A 16,529-nucleotide genomic window follows, 5' to 3' on the forward strand; every position below is an offset into this window, starting at 1 on the left:
TTTGTTTCGTTGATTTTTACTTTTGGTAACTCATATATTTAATATGTCTGGATATGTCCCAGGATGGTCATTGTGATTCTTTTCTAGGGCTCCCATCATAGGCGACTTAACGTTCATCTGTATTTTAGAGGTTTTCTATGGTGGATTTAGACTACCTGGGTAATTCAGAAGAAAACAAAAACAAAGTTAAGTAAATTCAGGTGAGACATTGCAGGATGGAGTACCTGCTGAGAACGAAAGCTGTGGAGCCCCCCACCCCCACCCCAAGCTGTGCCACTAGACTCCTGGCTGAGACCAGTCAGGCGGGCCACGCCTTTGTGGCCACCGTGGGGCCCGAGTACCAGTGCCATTTGTGGCAGCCTGTGCTCGGGCTCTATCGGAGAAGAAAGGAAGTGGCCATCTGTTGGACCTGGAGCTTTGGAAAGCACTCCCCATCTGCCAGCTGGTTTTCCACAGGCACCAGGGCAAAAAGAGAGAGTAGAACCAGACAAGGCTCGAGGCTGTCTGGCTGTGGGGGGAAGTGTTGGGCAAGCTGTGCCCCAGGATGGTAAGACCCAGCTGCTCAAGTTGGGGAGGACACCTGTCCTGGGTGTAGCCAGGAGTCTTGTCCCCAGAACAAGAATAGCCCTGCAGGTAGCAAAGGATGTGGACCATGTGAGACATCAGGTCCCCTGGTACGTGGAAAGACCATACATCCAGTTCATGTCCTTTAGAAGGACAGAGGCTCTTCTGTAGCCCTTCTGCTGAACTACGTTGTGGCCAAAGTGTCAGGAAAGAGTGTGTGTGTGTGTGTGTGTGTGTGTGTGTGTGTGTGTGTGTTAACATAACTGACCCAAATTCAAATGGATTACCTGACTTGCTCAAATAGGATATTACTTAGTACTTCCACTCTGGGTGCCCTTGACACGGAGACTGTGAGCCAGGGCAGACCCTAGCAGGACTCCTTGGCTCCTGTGGACGTTCCCTGGCCGCGGCTTATCTGCTCTGGATGTTGCCTTGTGTAGGGACAGCCAACAGGGCTGGAATCATCGACGGCTTTTATTAGAGGAGCAGGGAAAGGCACCAACGCTGTTTCTATCACGGTAGCTGAATGGACCGCCTCTTCCTCCCTGGCTCCCCCACCCCAGACAGAGATGAATGGACTCTGTGGGTTAAATGTATTTTCCAGCACCCGGCTTAAGAAACAACGTGTTCAGGCCCCCAGAAGCCCTCTCACCCTCCACCCCCGTGCAGTCACTACACCCACTGAGGAGAACCGTTGTCCTGTAACAATAGAATGGTTTTGTCCTTGATATAAATGAAATCATACCGTGTGGTGTTTTTGTGTGTCTGCTTCATTCACTGAGCATTATGTTTTGAGACACTCGTATTGTGGCCCGGAATCATAGTTTGCTCTGCACGGCCTGCTGTTCCATTGTGTGACTGTGCCATAGTTGATTTATCCATTCTGCTGTTGATGAGCATCTGGGCAGTTTCCAGTTTTTTTGGCTATTCCAAACACGAACATTTTTGTATTTTTCTTGCACGTATTTACCCATTTCTGTTGGGTATGGGTGAAAGTTTTGGATCATAAGGCATGGCTGTGTTTGGTTTTAGTAGATACACTGCAAAACAGTTTTCTAAAGTGCTTTTACTGGATGATACTCCCACCAGTGTTGTATAAGCGTCCTGGGTTGCTTCATATCTTTGCCAACTTGTGGGCTTTTTTTTTCTTTTTTTTTTTGTCTTTTTAATATCCGTCATTCTAGTGAGTGTCTCTTGGTATCATATTGTTTTAATTTGCATTTCCTTGATGAATATTTAAGTTGAATATCTTCTTGTATGTTTATCAACTACTTTAGTGGCCTCTTTTATGAAGTCCCCATTCCAGTCTTTTTGCCTATTTTTCTGTTGGGTTGTCTTTTACGTTTGGTAGGAATTCTTTACGTAACATGTCTGCTTATATGTACACATGCACGCACACACACGTTTGCAAATATTTTTCTCCATTCTGGATTCTCTTTTTAACTTCTAAATGTTGTCTTTTGACAAACAGGAGTTCATATATATATATATTTTAATTTTTTTTAATATGAAATTTATTGTCAAATTGGCTTCCATGCAACACCCAGTGCTCATCCCAAAAGGTGCCCTCCTCAATACCCATCCCCCACCCTCCCCTCCCTCCCACCCCCCATATCAACCCTCAGTTTGTTGTCAGTTTTTAAGAGTCTCTTATGCTTTGGCTCGCTCCCTCTCTAACCTCTTTTTTTTTTTTTTTCCTTCCCCTCCCCCATGGACTTCAGTTAAGTTTCTCAGGATCCACATAATAATTAATTTTGAAACATTGTACAGAGAGCCATTGAGAAAATGTCTCATTCTGCTTAGTGCTGATTATGCATGCCTTTCTGAAAGTAGAACATCAGCCTGATGTGGGAAGATCATTTCATTTCTAATATCCGTTTAGTCGAGATTAAAAATTAGCAATAAATGCAGCCTGTGTACAGAGGCCCTGGCCAATGAAATCAAAGAGGTCGGGTTTATCCCTTTAGACAGCACTGGAGACATTCCCCCCTTTGGGAACGTCTCTACTAGTGTAAGTAGCTCTTTCCAGAATAATGAAATGTTAGCTATTGATGTTCTCTTAGCCCCCAGGCTTTCTCATCAGCCTTAGTAGCACTTCCTAATACCTTTCAGAACATGGTCTTCACTTCCATGGGTCTAAATATGTTAATTTGGACAAATGTGTTTCTAAATACAGAGCAGATGGACACATTGACGGTAGTTATGGGCAGGGACTCCTCAGCACCTGCCTAAGTTCTTAGTGACCCAGGCTTTATCTTCGTCATCTGTTTACCTGCCAACATGTTAAAAGTGGACAGGTTGGTCAGTTTCAGAGAAAATACAGACACGTGTCCATTATTCTTCTCTGGTTTTCTAGTTTCTCTGCCTTTATATAGGCAGATGCTGTTACGTTAGCAGTGGTGCAGAGCAAACACTGCTGTTGGGGCCCGAAGGCCTGCGTTTAGTCTTTGCTGCAACAATTGTTAGTGCCTGTGACCTTGAACAAGTAATTAAATCTTAGGCAATAAATGAGTCCCTCCTTGTGGCAGTTAGTGTGTTAGACTCTGAGGATGGGGAGGGGAGGACAACATTGACCATGGTTTCATTTGTCTTTTTCTGTCTTTGAAGAACATAACTGAGTAACAGGCAATTAAAATGTCCAACTCTTACCTATTTCATTGCTTTTTTGTTTTCAATGAAATAATAAATGTGGAAGGATTCCAATAAACTCTAGAGGATTATCCAGATATATGGTATTATTTTATTGTAGTGTATTCCATTGGTACACATAATTTTACATATTCAGAATATCTTGGATACAAAGGCCTCCAGTGTCAAAGAAGAGTTTCTGAGTAACAAATGAATTTCTGCATGAAAGTAACAAGGTAAAGACCAAGAAGAATCTCATATAACTGATCACATAATAACTCATCACATTCCCTAACAAGTCCCTCACACCCTGTGTAATTTAAGCATGAAGGGATTCACTCTTAGGTTAAGATTCTTTGCCTTGTTCACAAACAGCACAATATAGAAATCTGTGTGCTAGGTTTTATGATTCTTCAGATGTTCACAGTTCTCAACACAATTGCATCTATTGGGTTTTGGTGTTTTTTTTTTTCTCCCTTTATGGTAAGCCCTTTTTGTGTCCTGTTTAAGAAATCTTTGTCTATGCCAAGATGCTGAAGATTAGTTTTAGGTTTTTAGTTTTTCTTCTAAAAGCTTTATTGTTTTGTCTTTCTCCTTTATCTCTACAGTCCATTTGGTATGGATTTTTATATATGGTATGAGGCGGGGATCAAGATTCCTTCCCCCCCCCCCCCCCCCCCGTGTGCATACCCGATTGACCAAGTGTTATTTTTTTTTATCAACTTTTTTTTTTTTTTTTTTTAGTTTTGGGACAGAGAGAGACAGAGCATGAACGGGGGAGGGGCAGAGAGAGAGGGAGACACAGAATCGGAAACAGGCTCCAGGCTCTGAGCCATCAGCCCAGAGCCTGACTCGGGGCTCGAACTCACGGACCGCGAGATCGTGACCTGGCTGAAGTCGGACGCTTAACCGACTGCGCCACCCAGGCGCCCCGACCAAGTGTTATTTTTAAAAAGACCTCCTTCCTCCACTGCTCTCTGGCGTTGCCTGTGCACTCTTGAGAGGGATGGCAGGGATGAGGATGATAAAGTACAAGCAGAGTGTGACTTCATCTTGTGAGGCGCAGGAATTCTGACCCCTGTCGTCAATCTCAAGAAAAAGAAGTTCTCTTTCTTCCTCACGGGAAGCGGGGATTTTGATTGGGCTTCTGTTTCCAGGATCCCAAGAGTTCGGGTTCTAGAGGATGAAGAGGGGTCCAAGGATATTGAGCTCTCGGATGACCCTTATGACTGCATCCGGCTAAGCGTGGAGCATGTCCCCTGCATTGTCACCCTGTGCAAGGTATGTGGTTGTATCTGACGGCTTTGGACTTCCTTGTGAGTCTGCTTCAACCCCAACCCATTAAGGTTACTTAATAGATTGAGAAGCTACAGCTGCACAAATCATATAGAAATAGCTTTAATCCAAATCCAGTAATTTGCTTATTTTAGAAGCCACTATATGAGCAGCTTTTCCTTTTATTTTATTTGTTTTAATTGGAAGACATGACGGAGTCGCAGGGGGACACGAGGGGGTTCATAGTAATAGTAGCCAGAGTTTTTTAAGCTCCTCCATACCAGGCATTTCACTGAAACACCCTGTGTGCACATTTCCCTTAATTCCCTCAATTCTATGGGGTCGAGGCTGGAAGAATAATAGCAGGGAGGTTGAAGGGCGAACACTGCCCCCTCTGTGCTCTGTAGTGTCCATATCTGTGAAGTGAGGGGTGGGAGCAGGATCTGGGCATCTGTTGTGTCAAGTGTGGCTTTTACGTTAGCACCGAGGCCCGTGGAGCCCAAGCTCTGGCTGATGCTGCTGTGTACCTGGCGCTGCCCAAGGCCGTGCAGACGGGCCTGCGTTGGCTGAGATTGTCCCTGATTCCGCACAGGATTCATGGAAAAACAGGACTGTATGGGTCAGGTTTAATGCCACTGAAGTCACTTCACGAACCTGGGGCTTTGGTGAAATGTCGGGACTGGCCAAAGCCATCTGCACTTGACTCATTTTTGAGCATGTGACTTAGCTTGCACCCCCTTGATTCATCTTTGTCTTCAGCGAAGCATCTGTGTGGCCTCACATGTCAGTTTCTCCCTGGGCCCCTCTGTTGGAGACGTTTGGTGGCCTCACTTGGATAGTCTCTGAATTACGGCTCTAACCCCACTCCCACCCCACGTTTCCTTTTTATGCTTTTGTTGTTCTGCTGGCAGAGTGGCCCGTGATAGAATTGCTGAACATTGTTTCAGGCATTTTCCACATGAGCAGAATCTAAAATAAGATCTGGAACGGGCAGTGCAGGTTCTTTGCTGGTGGAGATACTCCCTCCACGAGGCTGTCCAGGGTGGGCATCTGGGATGTGTGTTACCCGCGTGTGCACTCTGACCTTGCAGATTGGCTACCGGCACGTAGTGGATGCTACTCTCCAGGAGGAGGCCTGCTCCTTGGCCAGCTTGCTGGTGTCCGTGACCAGCAAGGGAGTCGTGACATGCATGAGGAAAGTGGGGAAGGGCAGCCTGGACCCAGAGAGCATCTTCGAGATGATGGAGGTGAGGCTTGGCCCTGAAGCAGGTGCAGGCACTGTCTGGGAGGGTTTGCTGCCGCTTCTTACTCCCTTGGTCACACCAGGGGAATTCTGCCTTTGCGCCCTTGACCCCAGACTTAGAGCTGGGAGAACAGCTGGTGTGAGCCGGTTTCTACTGACATGGCAAAGGGTGGTGGCCGTGGGGGGCTCCGGACTGGGAGGTAAGGAACCTGTCAGTGATCGTTCCTTGTCCTCTCCCTCTCTGATCTCACATTTCCATGGTTCTAGATGAAACGGATGAGTGCGTTGGACTGATAACGTGGAATCGCTTGTAACTAAAACCCCAGGCTTTTGCGATCTGATGAGGGAACTGGGGTCCCGCCTGACTGCTTCCTGTCCTTTGAAGGGAATGAGAAAAGGTAGAGCCGGGGGGCTGAAGGATGCCGTCTCCCCATGTCTTCATGGCTCTAGAAGTGTTCAAAAGGAGACAGGAAATCCTTCCAACTGCCTCGGGGTGGGTCACTCCCCACGGGTCTCAGGCTGTCAGGCAGCACCAACCATTGGGGTGGTGCGTGTGTCTCCCTTACAGGCCTGAAAGGCCCCCGTGGCAGGGACCACCTGTGTCTTCCCAGATTCCCCTTCCCCCACGTCCACCTTGACTTTCCAGAAATCTTTGAGGACTCTGACACTGACCGACTGACTGACTGACTGACTTGCTGGGAACAGAGTTGGCCAGACCCAGGTTTTTTGCTCTGGGTACTGCATCACAACTCAACGTCCAGAGGTCATGGCTGACTAGCAGGCAAGGTTGCCACTCACACTCTTCCTTCACGCCTGGAAACGCTGACTTTGCACTGAAGGCTCTAAGCATTTAAAGTCCATTTTCTCTTTCTGTTGCCTTATTTGAAAGCAAAAATGAGCGGTGTGCACGGTGTCGAGAACTCAGGCGTGAAGACAGACTACCCGGGCTGGGAGGCAGCTCATCTCAGGGAGAGCGTAACAGCGGTCGGGATGCCTGCCGCTGGACGTGTTGTGAGGCCGTATGACGGCCCCTAAGGGCGTGGGGGTGCGGCAATGTCGCGGCTTGGGTCTGCCCGGAGCTCAGGTGTCTCTTGCCGTGCACGGCAGGGGGATTCTTCGTGGCCCGGTTGGTCAATTGGTTAGTTTTTTTTTTTTAAACAAAAACCCTTCAAATACTTTATAAGTTCTGCCTCTCTAGACAAGTGGCTCTGAAACCTTGTCTTGGAAGGAGCTCTTCTCCCCCACCTCTTCCAGGAGAATTTTACAGGAATCCCAGTACGTAAAACAAGAAAAGCAGTAAGGAATCACGACAATTTATCGGGCACTCACTTTGTGTCAGGTGCTCTGTGTTTAGTGCTTTAAACATATTATGTCATTTATCTATTTACTTATTTTTAATTTACTTTTGGGAAAGCGCAGGTGGGGGAGGAGCAGAGAGGGGGACAGAGGACCCGAAGCAGGCTCTGTGCTGACAGGCTGAGAGCAGCAAGCCCAATGTGGGGCTCCAGCTCACAAACCACGAGCTCATGACCTGAGCCAAAGTCAAGATGCCTCCTCCCGACTGAGCCACCCAGGCACCCAACCTATTATGTCATTTAGTCCTTAGCCTTCCTGTGGGGCAACCATTGTTGTTATCCTTGGTTTTGCAGACGTGGACATTGAGACATGTAGCAGATAGGTAAGTTGCCTGTGGGTTTCCCAGCTCATCATGCCGGCAGTAGGATTCACACCCAGACTGTGCGCTTCTAGGGCTGCCCTGGCACCCCTGCAGCCACACTGAGCTATTTTTAACCCTACAAACCAGGTAGGCTGTGGCTGCCGTGGCTGGTAGGAGAGCCAGAGCTCTGTCTGGTGAGCCGAGCTACATCCTCCTCCAGGGCTCGGCAGATGAGGTCTGTAGACCCAGCTCAGGGGGAACCATAGCCCCGTGGTCCTGTCTGACTGCTCTGGCCTCACCCAGGGAAGCAGCAATCCAGAAATGCCTGTTGTGAAGCTTAAAACATCGGTGGGGGGTTGGCCTCTGCCGTTCACATTCAGACCTCCCAAGTCCTAGTGTCCTGTCTGTCCCGTCCCCTCTTACCCCGTCCCCCACCTTCATTCATATGAGTAATCAGTAACCCTCTCTGATCGACTCTGACATGCTCTCCTTCTCTCATGTTATGGTAAAAAACCTTTCTGGTCACTTTGGTCCTTAGCCCTGACTTTGCATCTCATGCAAGTGAACACTTCCCACTTTTGGAATGAGATCTTTTCATATGAATTTCCGGCAATACTTGGAGTCTCATCCTGTGTTCCAGTTAGGGGCCAGGGGAGAAGTTCCTCGTAACTGGGAGAGTTGAGGCGAGGGTCTTGGCCTGGGTATCTTTCTCCCTGACGTTGCTGAGAGTGGAACCGGCAGCACAACTGAATGAAAACTTCTATGGGAATGTGGAAGACTTGACGACATGGAGACCTGTGGTTGGTTCATCATAGTCTTGAAATACACATGAGCAGGGCGCCTGGGTGGCTCAGTCGGTTAAGAGTCTGACTTCAGCTCAGGTCATGATCTCCTGGTTCATGAGATCAAGCCGCGCGTCGGGCTCTGTGCTATCAGTGCAGAGCCTACTTTAGATCCTCTGTCCCCCTCTCTCTGCGCCTCCCCTGCTCACTCTCTCTCTCTCTCTCTCTCTGTCTGTCTCCCCCTCAAAAATGAACATTAAAAAAAATTATTCATGAGCTCAGACACAGAAAACAGTTTCATAAAGAAAGATTTTTGTATGTTAGTGAGTTCTTTTTGAGGGCCCCTCCTCGTGTCTCCTGTGTGGGGGCTAATTAGGAAGTCTGCGGGTTGTCTGACCTCTTGATGCGTCTTGCTCCTGACATCCCATTCTTTTAGCCTCTCTGCATGGCAGCGATACCGGAGACCCTACCCAGGTATCAGCTGGGTCCCCTCTGAACAGTCCCGCTTAGAGATCTGGTGGCAGGTGAATGAGAAACTGCTTGTTCAAACGTGTCCCCAGAGCCATCTGTTCCTTCATTAGACACACTCTCGGTTCCCTGTGGCCTCCCTCTGCCTTCGCCCCACCGGGCAGCAGGACTCGGCAGTAACCAAAACCAGGTCTGCTTGACGGTTTTGCTGCTTGTTGTAATGGCAGCGGGAGTGCTAAGCGGGAGCTGATGGCTGAGGCAGCCTTGGCTGCTTCCTGCTGGCCGCCTGGGCCTGGGGGTAGGTATTCTCCTTTGTTTTTGTTTTTAGTATGAGATTTTTCCAGAAGGTAACTGTTCTGTTGTTGTTGTTTGGGGGTTGTTTTTGTATTGACTTGTTTAATTAAATAAAAGTCCCTTAAGGCAGATGGAGCCGGTATAGTTTGGAGGTATAGTTTGGACGGCTGGCAGGCAGCGAGGGAAGCTCTCCTGGTCTGGGTGTGTGTGCCTCACAAGTGGGTGTGTGCTCTCTTCTGCCCTGCAGACTGGCAAGCGAGTGGGCAAGGTGCTGCACGCCTCCCTGCAGAGCATTCTACACAAGGAGGAAAGCCTGGGGCCCAAGAGACAGAAAGTCGGATTCCTGGGATGACTCACGTCAGCGCAAACACGGGCTGCGTGTTTCTTCCTTTTCTTTTTTTAAGCCACAGTTTGTATATATTTTTCTTACCTGCTGTAAACCTGAGCTGACATTCGTATGTGTAAAATTAAAGTCTGTTTTCTAGTCCGGTTTGGTATGGCTAGAGTTCTTCAGCTGTAAGCCAAGGTGCCGTTCGGTGACCGCCCGGAAAGTCTGGCCCTCGTCTAGCCAATGGCAGCTGAGCCCAGGGTTGCTGTCCAAGGGGGAATTCTCTGGTCGTGCCTCTCCAGGGAGACTCCTTTATCTCCTGCTGCAGGAGTTCAAAACAACAACACAAACACGAGAATAAGGGCCTGCCAGAAAAGTGGTTTAAAGGAAATGCTTATGATAATGTATTTTGTGAAAAATATTTCCCCTGTAGGGCTTTCAAAACAAGAAAAACACATACACGGTTCATTCTTGTGGATGTGGTGCTTCTGAGGGAGAGAAGGGAGGCTTATGCCCCAGATACATACCCGTGGCTTCTGCCGGGCTGGTGAACCTTCCTCAGTCCCGGGGAAGCCCAGTTCTTGCTTCCTGCCCTCCCAAGAAATTCACGCCGAGCTCCCTAGGGTCGGGGTGCTTAGTGGCCACTTTGCCCCTTAGCCACAGCTTTCTTATCACTCGTTTTGAAATTGCTCTGCATTTTGTAACCACTCCCTGGTGTTTCATAAGATTTCCTTGCTTTATCAGCATGAAGAAGGCTGCTTCAGAGATGTTGTCATGTGATTACTCAGCCTGTCTTCACACTCTGGGGACAGAGGGAAGGCCATTCTTGATGGCCCCAGAAGGCTCCTCATAGCCTGTATTCGACTCACAGCGCAGTGTGTTAGAATTAAGTCTGCTCACAGGTTGAGCAATCTCTGTTTTTTTTCCAAACTGAAACTCCCCAGTCAGTCTTACAGAGCTGCGGGGAAGGAGCTGATTCACCAAGGGCGAGTATTTCAGCCATGGCATTTGCCCTCTGCATTTCGGCTAGACAAATAGGGTGAGGAGTTAGGAACTTAATGCCTCATGGAAGGAACATAATGTGAGCTGAAGCCATTGCAGACCAGTCCCAGAGGCCCTGGCATGGCGCCTTCCGGCATGGCCAGGTCCGTCCAGCAGAGAGAAATAGTGCCTAGACTTGGGGCTGCCGCCCTCTCGAGAACACAACCTGGGTTTTCATTTTTTGTAAATGCTTTTCCAGCGATCGTTCCTCCAGGCACCGTGACAGTGCTCCCAACACATCAGCCTGCTCCTCCCGCCCCTGCTCCTGGCTGACTGCCCGTGATGGAACATTGACAGTGGTCAAGAGGCAGCCAGACTTTGGATCAAGTTTAGAAGCTTCAGTCTTGCTGATTAAAGACCTCAGACGGACGAGGCTTTGCCAGGCTGGGGGTATGACCGCTGCCCAACTGGGCTGACTGGCCGAGCGGTGAAAATGGAGGTGAGAAATATGTTAGCATCTGTCTCTGCCACCACCTTTCCTGAAGGCCACCCCTCCTGGTAAGAAGTGCATATCACAGGGGCGCCTGGGTGGCTCAGTCAGTTAAGCGTCCAACTCATGATTTCGGCTCAGGTCGTGATCTCATGGTTTGTGGGTTCGAGCCCTGTGTCGGGCTCTGCCTGCTGCCTGCACAGAGCCTGCTTGGGATTCTGTCTCCCTCTCTCTCTGCCCTCCCCCCAACTCACATACTCTCTGTCTCTCTCAAAATAAATACGTTTAAAACAAATTTTTTAAAAAGTATACATCACACATGAAATGGAACACCCAATGAGCAAGGTCTGTCCAGGAGGTTCATATATTGGAAATATGTGATTATTGCAGCTTTCAGAATAAAGGAGGAGAAAACTGATGGCAGAGACTGGCAAAGACTTGGAAAAATACTGTCCTGGAGAGACTCAGTGTTTCCTCCAGCAGAAAGAGAGCTGTCCTTAGCAGCCATTAAATAATCATCAGGGAATGCAGTGTTCTAGAATATTCAAGTTGATCTTTTAAAAAAAATTTTTAACGTTTATACATTTGTGACAGAGACAGAGTGCAAGTGGTGGAGGAGGGGGGCGGCGAGAGAGAAGGAGACACAGAATCTGAAGCAGGCTCCGGGCTCTAGGCTGTCAGCACAGAGCTCGAACTCACAAGCCGTGAGATCATGACCTGAGCCCCTAAGTTGGTCGTCTCGTTTCTGTGACTTCTTGGTCTCCCAAATCACGTAAATTTAAGCCTACAAAATACACCCGTTTCGAATATTAACCCGCTCGGCCTTGAAGTATGTGCACCCCGATAGTGCTGGGGACTTAACCCTTCCTGAGGCAACCCACAACCACGTGGGGACAGGGACCGTGGAGACATGCTGTTCCACCTGATCCTCGGGTGGACGCTTGTGGGACCGTGCCTCATGACCTCATGACCTCATGACTGTGGTCAGTCCTTTCCCTCCTTGTTTATTCTCCCCAGTCCCTCCCTGTTGGATCACTTCCCAAATAAACTACCAAACACGAGTCCTTGTCTCAGGCTTTGACTTGGGGAGTGACCCAGGCTAAGCGTTTGGTACTAGACGCGGCCTTAAAAAAGCAGACCCTCCAAATGGGTCTTGGAAATGAAACCAGTCATTGGCAGATAGCAGCAAAGGCCCTGTGGGTCAGTGATCAGTGTCCTCATTACCAAAACTTGCCTGTGGTGGGTTGGGATGAGGTCCAGGAGAGGTCATGTGGGGGTCATGTGAAATCTCTACCACATGGAAGCATGGAGTCAGTGGTAATTATGAGGATTGTTTAGTTGACTGGCTTCTATTAACTCTGAAAAGCCTTTTAGAAAGGAATGAAAGGCTCGTCGGCCAACTCTCAACTTGTGGTGTGGCATAAAAACCAGGGGACCTTCATAGTACAGTTTAAGGAGACCGATCTGCAGCTTCTACATAGAAGGTATTGACATTCAGACCCAGGATGTTCTTGTGCATGACTGGCAGAGCTGTGAAGGAGACAGGCTGCCTCCTTGGCCAAAGTCAGGGCTTTTGTCAGGAGAGAAAGGGACTGAGACCTGGGATAAAGACAGGATTTTCGTCCCCAAGTATTTCCCTGAATGCTTTGGGCAGACAGAAGAAGCCCCCGCCCCCTAGCTGAAGGAGAGCAGCCATTTCCTGGAAGAAACACGTGACCACCAAAATAATTGCAAGACCTGGCTTGGCATGTACCAGGGAGGTGGGAATAGGAGTGGGTCTTGAGGGTATTGGACCAGGGCTATGGCTGAAAAGAAGATTTCATGTCCTGGTAAGGAAGTCCGACTTGTTGCTAGTTCCCTGCTGGGGTAGCCCCCTGAAGTTTGGACCTGAAGTAAATGAGGAGGAGATGCCAGAACGGAACACACATAGAAAAGGCAACAACTCTTCTTGGATGCGTGAGAGTGGTGAGGTCACAGGGCAAACCACTGCTCCTCAAATTGGAGAGAGCAACAAAGAGCCACAACTTCCTGGAAACCAATAAGGGAACCGGCCCAGGGGAGGGAAACCTGCATTATAACTGGTAGATTGCTGGAGGCTCAGTGTGGACAGCTCTGAGAGTTAAAAACTCCAGAGGGATCCAGTCATCAAGCCTCCCTACCCCCTCCACTTTTGTGAATTTTATCTCCAGGAGCTCAACCTGCTTCTCACAGTGAATTTCAGAGAAAAATTCTCTCCTGCTTTTAGCAGGTGGGAAGGGAGAGAGGGAGGGGAGGACCATTTGTAAATATACCAGAGCACTCCATTCTTTTTTTTTTTTTTAATGTTTATTTGTTTTTGAGAGAGAGAGACAGAGTGTGAGCTGGGGAGGGGCAGAGAGAGAGGGAGACACAGAATCCGAAGCAGGCTGCAGGCTGTCAGCACAGAGCCAGACACAGGGCTCAGACCCACAAACTGCGAGATCATGACCTGAGCCGAAGTCGGACGCTCAACCGACTGAACCACCCAGGCGCCTCGGAGCATTCTATGCTTAACAAGGCCTGCCCTCAGGAGAAGCTACTTAACCAGAGCCTAACTGACCTGAACGAAGGGAAATACCCCACTCAAGCCCCCTCTAGCCCTCCTGTCTCACCTAGGGGTGTATGTGTGTGAGGGGGCTAGTCAGAGTCAGGTAGCTGAGAAGCAGCATGAAGTTCACAGTCCAGGAGGAGAGGCACACTAAGAGACCTGGTCACACCACAGATCACTTCCCCTCATCAGCCTATTTATGGCAGTTCCTTTTTACCCAGGACATTGTGTTTGTCCATGAAGTAAAAAGTATGAGGCATGCTGAAAAGCAAAAAACACTTTGGACAAAAAGAGCAGGCACCAGAACCAGACTTGGCAGGGATGTTGGAATTAACAGACTGGGGATTTAAAACAACCATGATTAATATGTAAGGGATCTAATGGATAAAGTAGACAGCATGCAAGAACAGATGGGAAATGTAAGCACAGAGCTGGAAATCCTAAGAAAGAACCAAAAAGAATTGCTAGGGATAAAAATGCTGTAACAGAAATGAAGAATGCCTTACAGGTTTATCTGCAGGCTGGACATGGTAGAGGAAAGAATCTGTGAGCCTGAGGATATATCAATAGAAACCTCCCAAAATGAAAAGCAAAGAGAACAAATACTTGAGAAACAGAATGGAATATCAAGGGATGTAGGACAATGATAAAAGGTGTAACATAGGCATGATGGAAATACCAGAAAAAGAGCGAAAGGAACAGTAGAAATATTTGAGACAGTAATGACCGAAGATTTCTCCCAAATTAATGTCAGACACCAAACCACAAATCCTTCAGTCAACTGGGTATAAAGAACCTGTATAGACTACTTCATCAACAGCTGAATATACATTTTTCCCAAGCCCGCATGGAACATTTGCCAAGATAGACCACATTCTGGGCCATAACACATACCTTAACAAATGTAAAAGCATAGAAGTCACACAACGTTCTGCTGTCAGACCACAACAGAATTAAACGAGAAATCAATTACAGAAAGATAACTGGGAAGTCCCCAAATACTCGGAGATTAAACAACACACTTCTAAGTAACACATGGGCCAAAGAAGAAATCTCAAGTGAAATTAAAAAAAATATTTTGAACTAAATGAAGATGTAAGCACAACTTATCAAAATTTGTGGGATGCAGCTAAAGCAGGGCTTAGAGGGAAAGTTATAGCAATTGAATGCATATTATTAGAAAAGAAGAAAGATCCAAAATCAGTCAGCTAAGCTTCCATCTTAGAAAAAGAAAAGCAGATTAAGCCCAAAATAAGCAGAAGAAGAGAAATAACAAGAATGAGAGCAGAAATCAGTGGAATTGAAAACAGGAAATCAATAGAGAAAACTAATGAAACCAGAAGTTGTTTTTTTTTTTTTGTTTTTGTTTTTTTTTTTTTTTAATTCCAGAGAAGGGAGAGATCAGAAGCGATCAGGCCATCATCAGCCATTTTCTTCCCTGGGGATATTTGCAGGTTCTGCCTATGCACTAAGGATCAGATTTGGTGCACATAGAAGGATCCTAATGGGAGGGGGGTGGGAGAAACCAGCAAAACCTGGCAAGATTATGCAGGGCTAGGGTGATGATTTGGAAACCTCATGATCCCTAATAACACAGCCAGGTTTACATTTGTTGAATTCTTAGGCTCTCTGGGGAGGCAGGGACTTTTAGTAAGGTAGATTGAAATCTGTTGTATCCTATAGAGCTAATCAGGTTTTCTGTTTCTTCTTGTGTATGCTTTTATAGCCAAGATTATAACTGGGCTGAGCATGCCTAGTTGATCCTTCGCAAATTTACAAATCAGATGATTTACTGTCTTGCCCCTGGACTCGACAGAATAAAGGGAGGGACAGATGCCCTTGAGCCCTGAGGACCATGTGCCTTCTCAGACCAGTCCTCCTCTTCCCACACCTTTGCAAGTCGCCAGCCTGCCTCACACCTGGGGTCTGCGTGTGTCCTTGCAAGGATCCCATGTGTAGGTGGGAGAGAGATTATTGTCCCATTTTATGGATGAGGAATCTGGGTCTTGAATAACTTGCCCCAAAGGGTGCAAGTGCCAGATGTCTGAGCTGGATTTGAAATCCAGGACGCTAGTGCTCTCTTCATTGGGGCGTTGTTGACCTTTAGAGACAAGACAACCAAGGAACGTGAGCCCCCTAAGAGCCAAGAACTTGGCTAGGTGGTGTATCGCCTCTCCCAGTGTTGTGTGCCCCAGGGCCTGGCAATACTGCTTGAATGCATGACAGCACCAGGCCAACGAGGTTTGAAAAGGAACAAAAGACTGTCCTGATGAGAGGGTCCTGGAGGCCAAGGTTATAAGCCATTTGTCTTTGGTTTTGACGAAGGGCCGAGACTGCCTTTGCGATATTTTTGGAGGTGTGTACCCTTCATGCTCTTACCTTTGAAGAGAGTCTGGAAAGTTCTCTGCCTCCACAGGCGGGCCACATTTCTGTTGATACAGGGCCAGCGAAACTAAAAGGAAACAGCTGTGCAGGACGAGGGTAGGGGGTGGGGGGGATGGCTCCATGTTGGGCCAGAAGTTTTCATGGTGTTTGGGCTGACATGGGTGGGGTGGCCAGGGTTCGTTTTATATAACTCAGACTTCCAACAGCTTTGGAGATGGAAAAAAACCAAAAACCAAAAAAACCTTACTTAAAAACAAAAATATGCCCTTTAGAGCTCTCCTGGTTTTTCTGCCTCTGGGCTTTGTTATCAAGATCATTCTTTGTTCAGGGAAATTGGCACGAAAAGATTAGACCCTGAAGGGCGTGTGTTGGTGCACGGACATGTCCCAGGGGAGGGAGGCGGTCACTCGTGAACATTAGCACGACTCTCCTGGCTGAAACCATCCCCGACTTGCTCTTCCGGATGGCCGAGGCCTCACAGGCAGGGCCAGCAGAGGAGGTCTTTCATTCTGGGAGAATCGACTCCATCAATTCCACCAGGGCTGTCCGTGAGTCCGTCACAGGTGACCACAATGGTGGGCCTCACCTGGCCAGGGACAGTGGGTGGTGAACAAGGGGAGCGGGATATTTTAACGGCTGTGAGCTCGGCATTGGCAACAAATGAGGCACGGTTGCTGCAGAGAGCCCATGAGTCCGTGTCTTTTTGAACAGTGACCATTCTGACCACAGGCAGGCCCCTCGAGAACATGTATTGTTCTGGGAGCTGAACCATAATGAAAACAAGTAACAAGCAGAATTCTGTCGAAAGGTGATTTTCCAGAAGGTTAAAAAAGGTCCAGGAACCGTATTGTAGAGGAAGATGGGAGCA

At 47.9% G+C, this 16,529-nt stretch overlaps 1 protein-coding gene and 1 long non-coding RNA gene across 2 annotated transcripts in view; one reads left to right on the top strand and one right to left on the bottom strand.

Moving 5' to 3' along the window:
• EXOSC7 (exosome component 7) overlaps positions 1-9,403 on the top strand; it is a 36,693-nt gene extending 27,290 nt beyond the window's left edge. The window contains exons 6-8 of the mRNA XM_060630797.3: positions 4,350-4,473; positions 5,559-5,714; positions 9,159-9,403. Of these exons, the coding sequence (XP_060486780.2) occupies positions 4,350-4,473; positions 5,559-5,714; positions 9,159-9,263 (385 nt within the window). The 3' untranslated portion in view covers positions 9,264-9,403. The remainder of the gene's footprint in view (positions 1-4,349; positions 4,474-5,558; positions 5,715-9,158) is intronic.
• On the bottom strand, positions 7,068-10,151 carry LOC132678460 (uncharacterized). Its single transcript, XR_009609609.3, has 2 exons — positions 9,767-10,151; positions 7,068-9,561 (listed from the first exon to the last, which is right to left on the bottom strand). It is a non-coding gene; the product is annotated as an uncharacterized LOC132678460 (long non-coding RNA).
• Positions 10,152-16,529: the final 6,378 nt, after the last annotated feature.

Source organism: Panthera onca, chromosome A2 (assembly GCF_046562875.1).
Source record: "Panthera onca isolate mPanOnc1 chromosome A2, mPanOnc1 haplotype 2, whole genome shotgun sequence".
In the NCBI taxonomy this organism is placed as follows: domain Eukaryota; kingdom Metazoa; phylum Chordata; class Mammalia; order Carnivora; family Felidae; genus Panthera; species Panthera onca.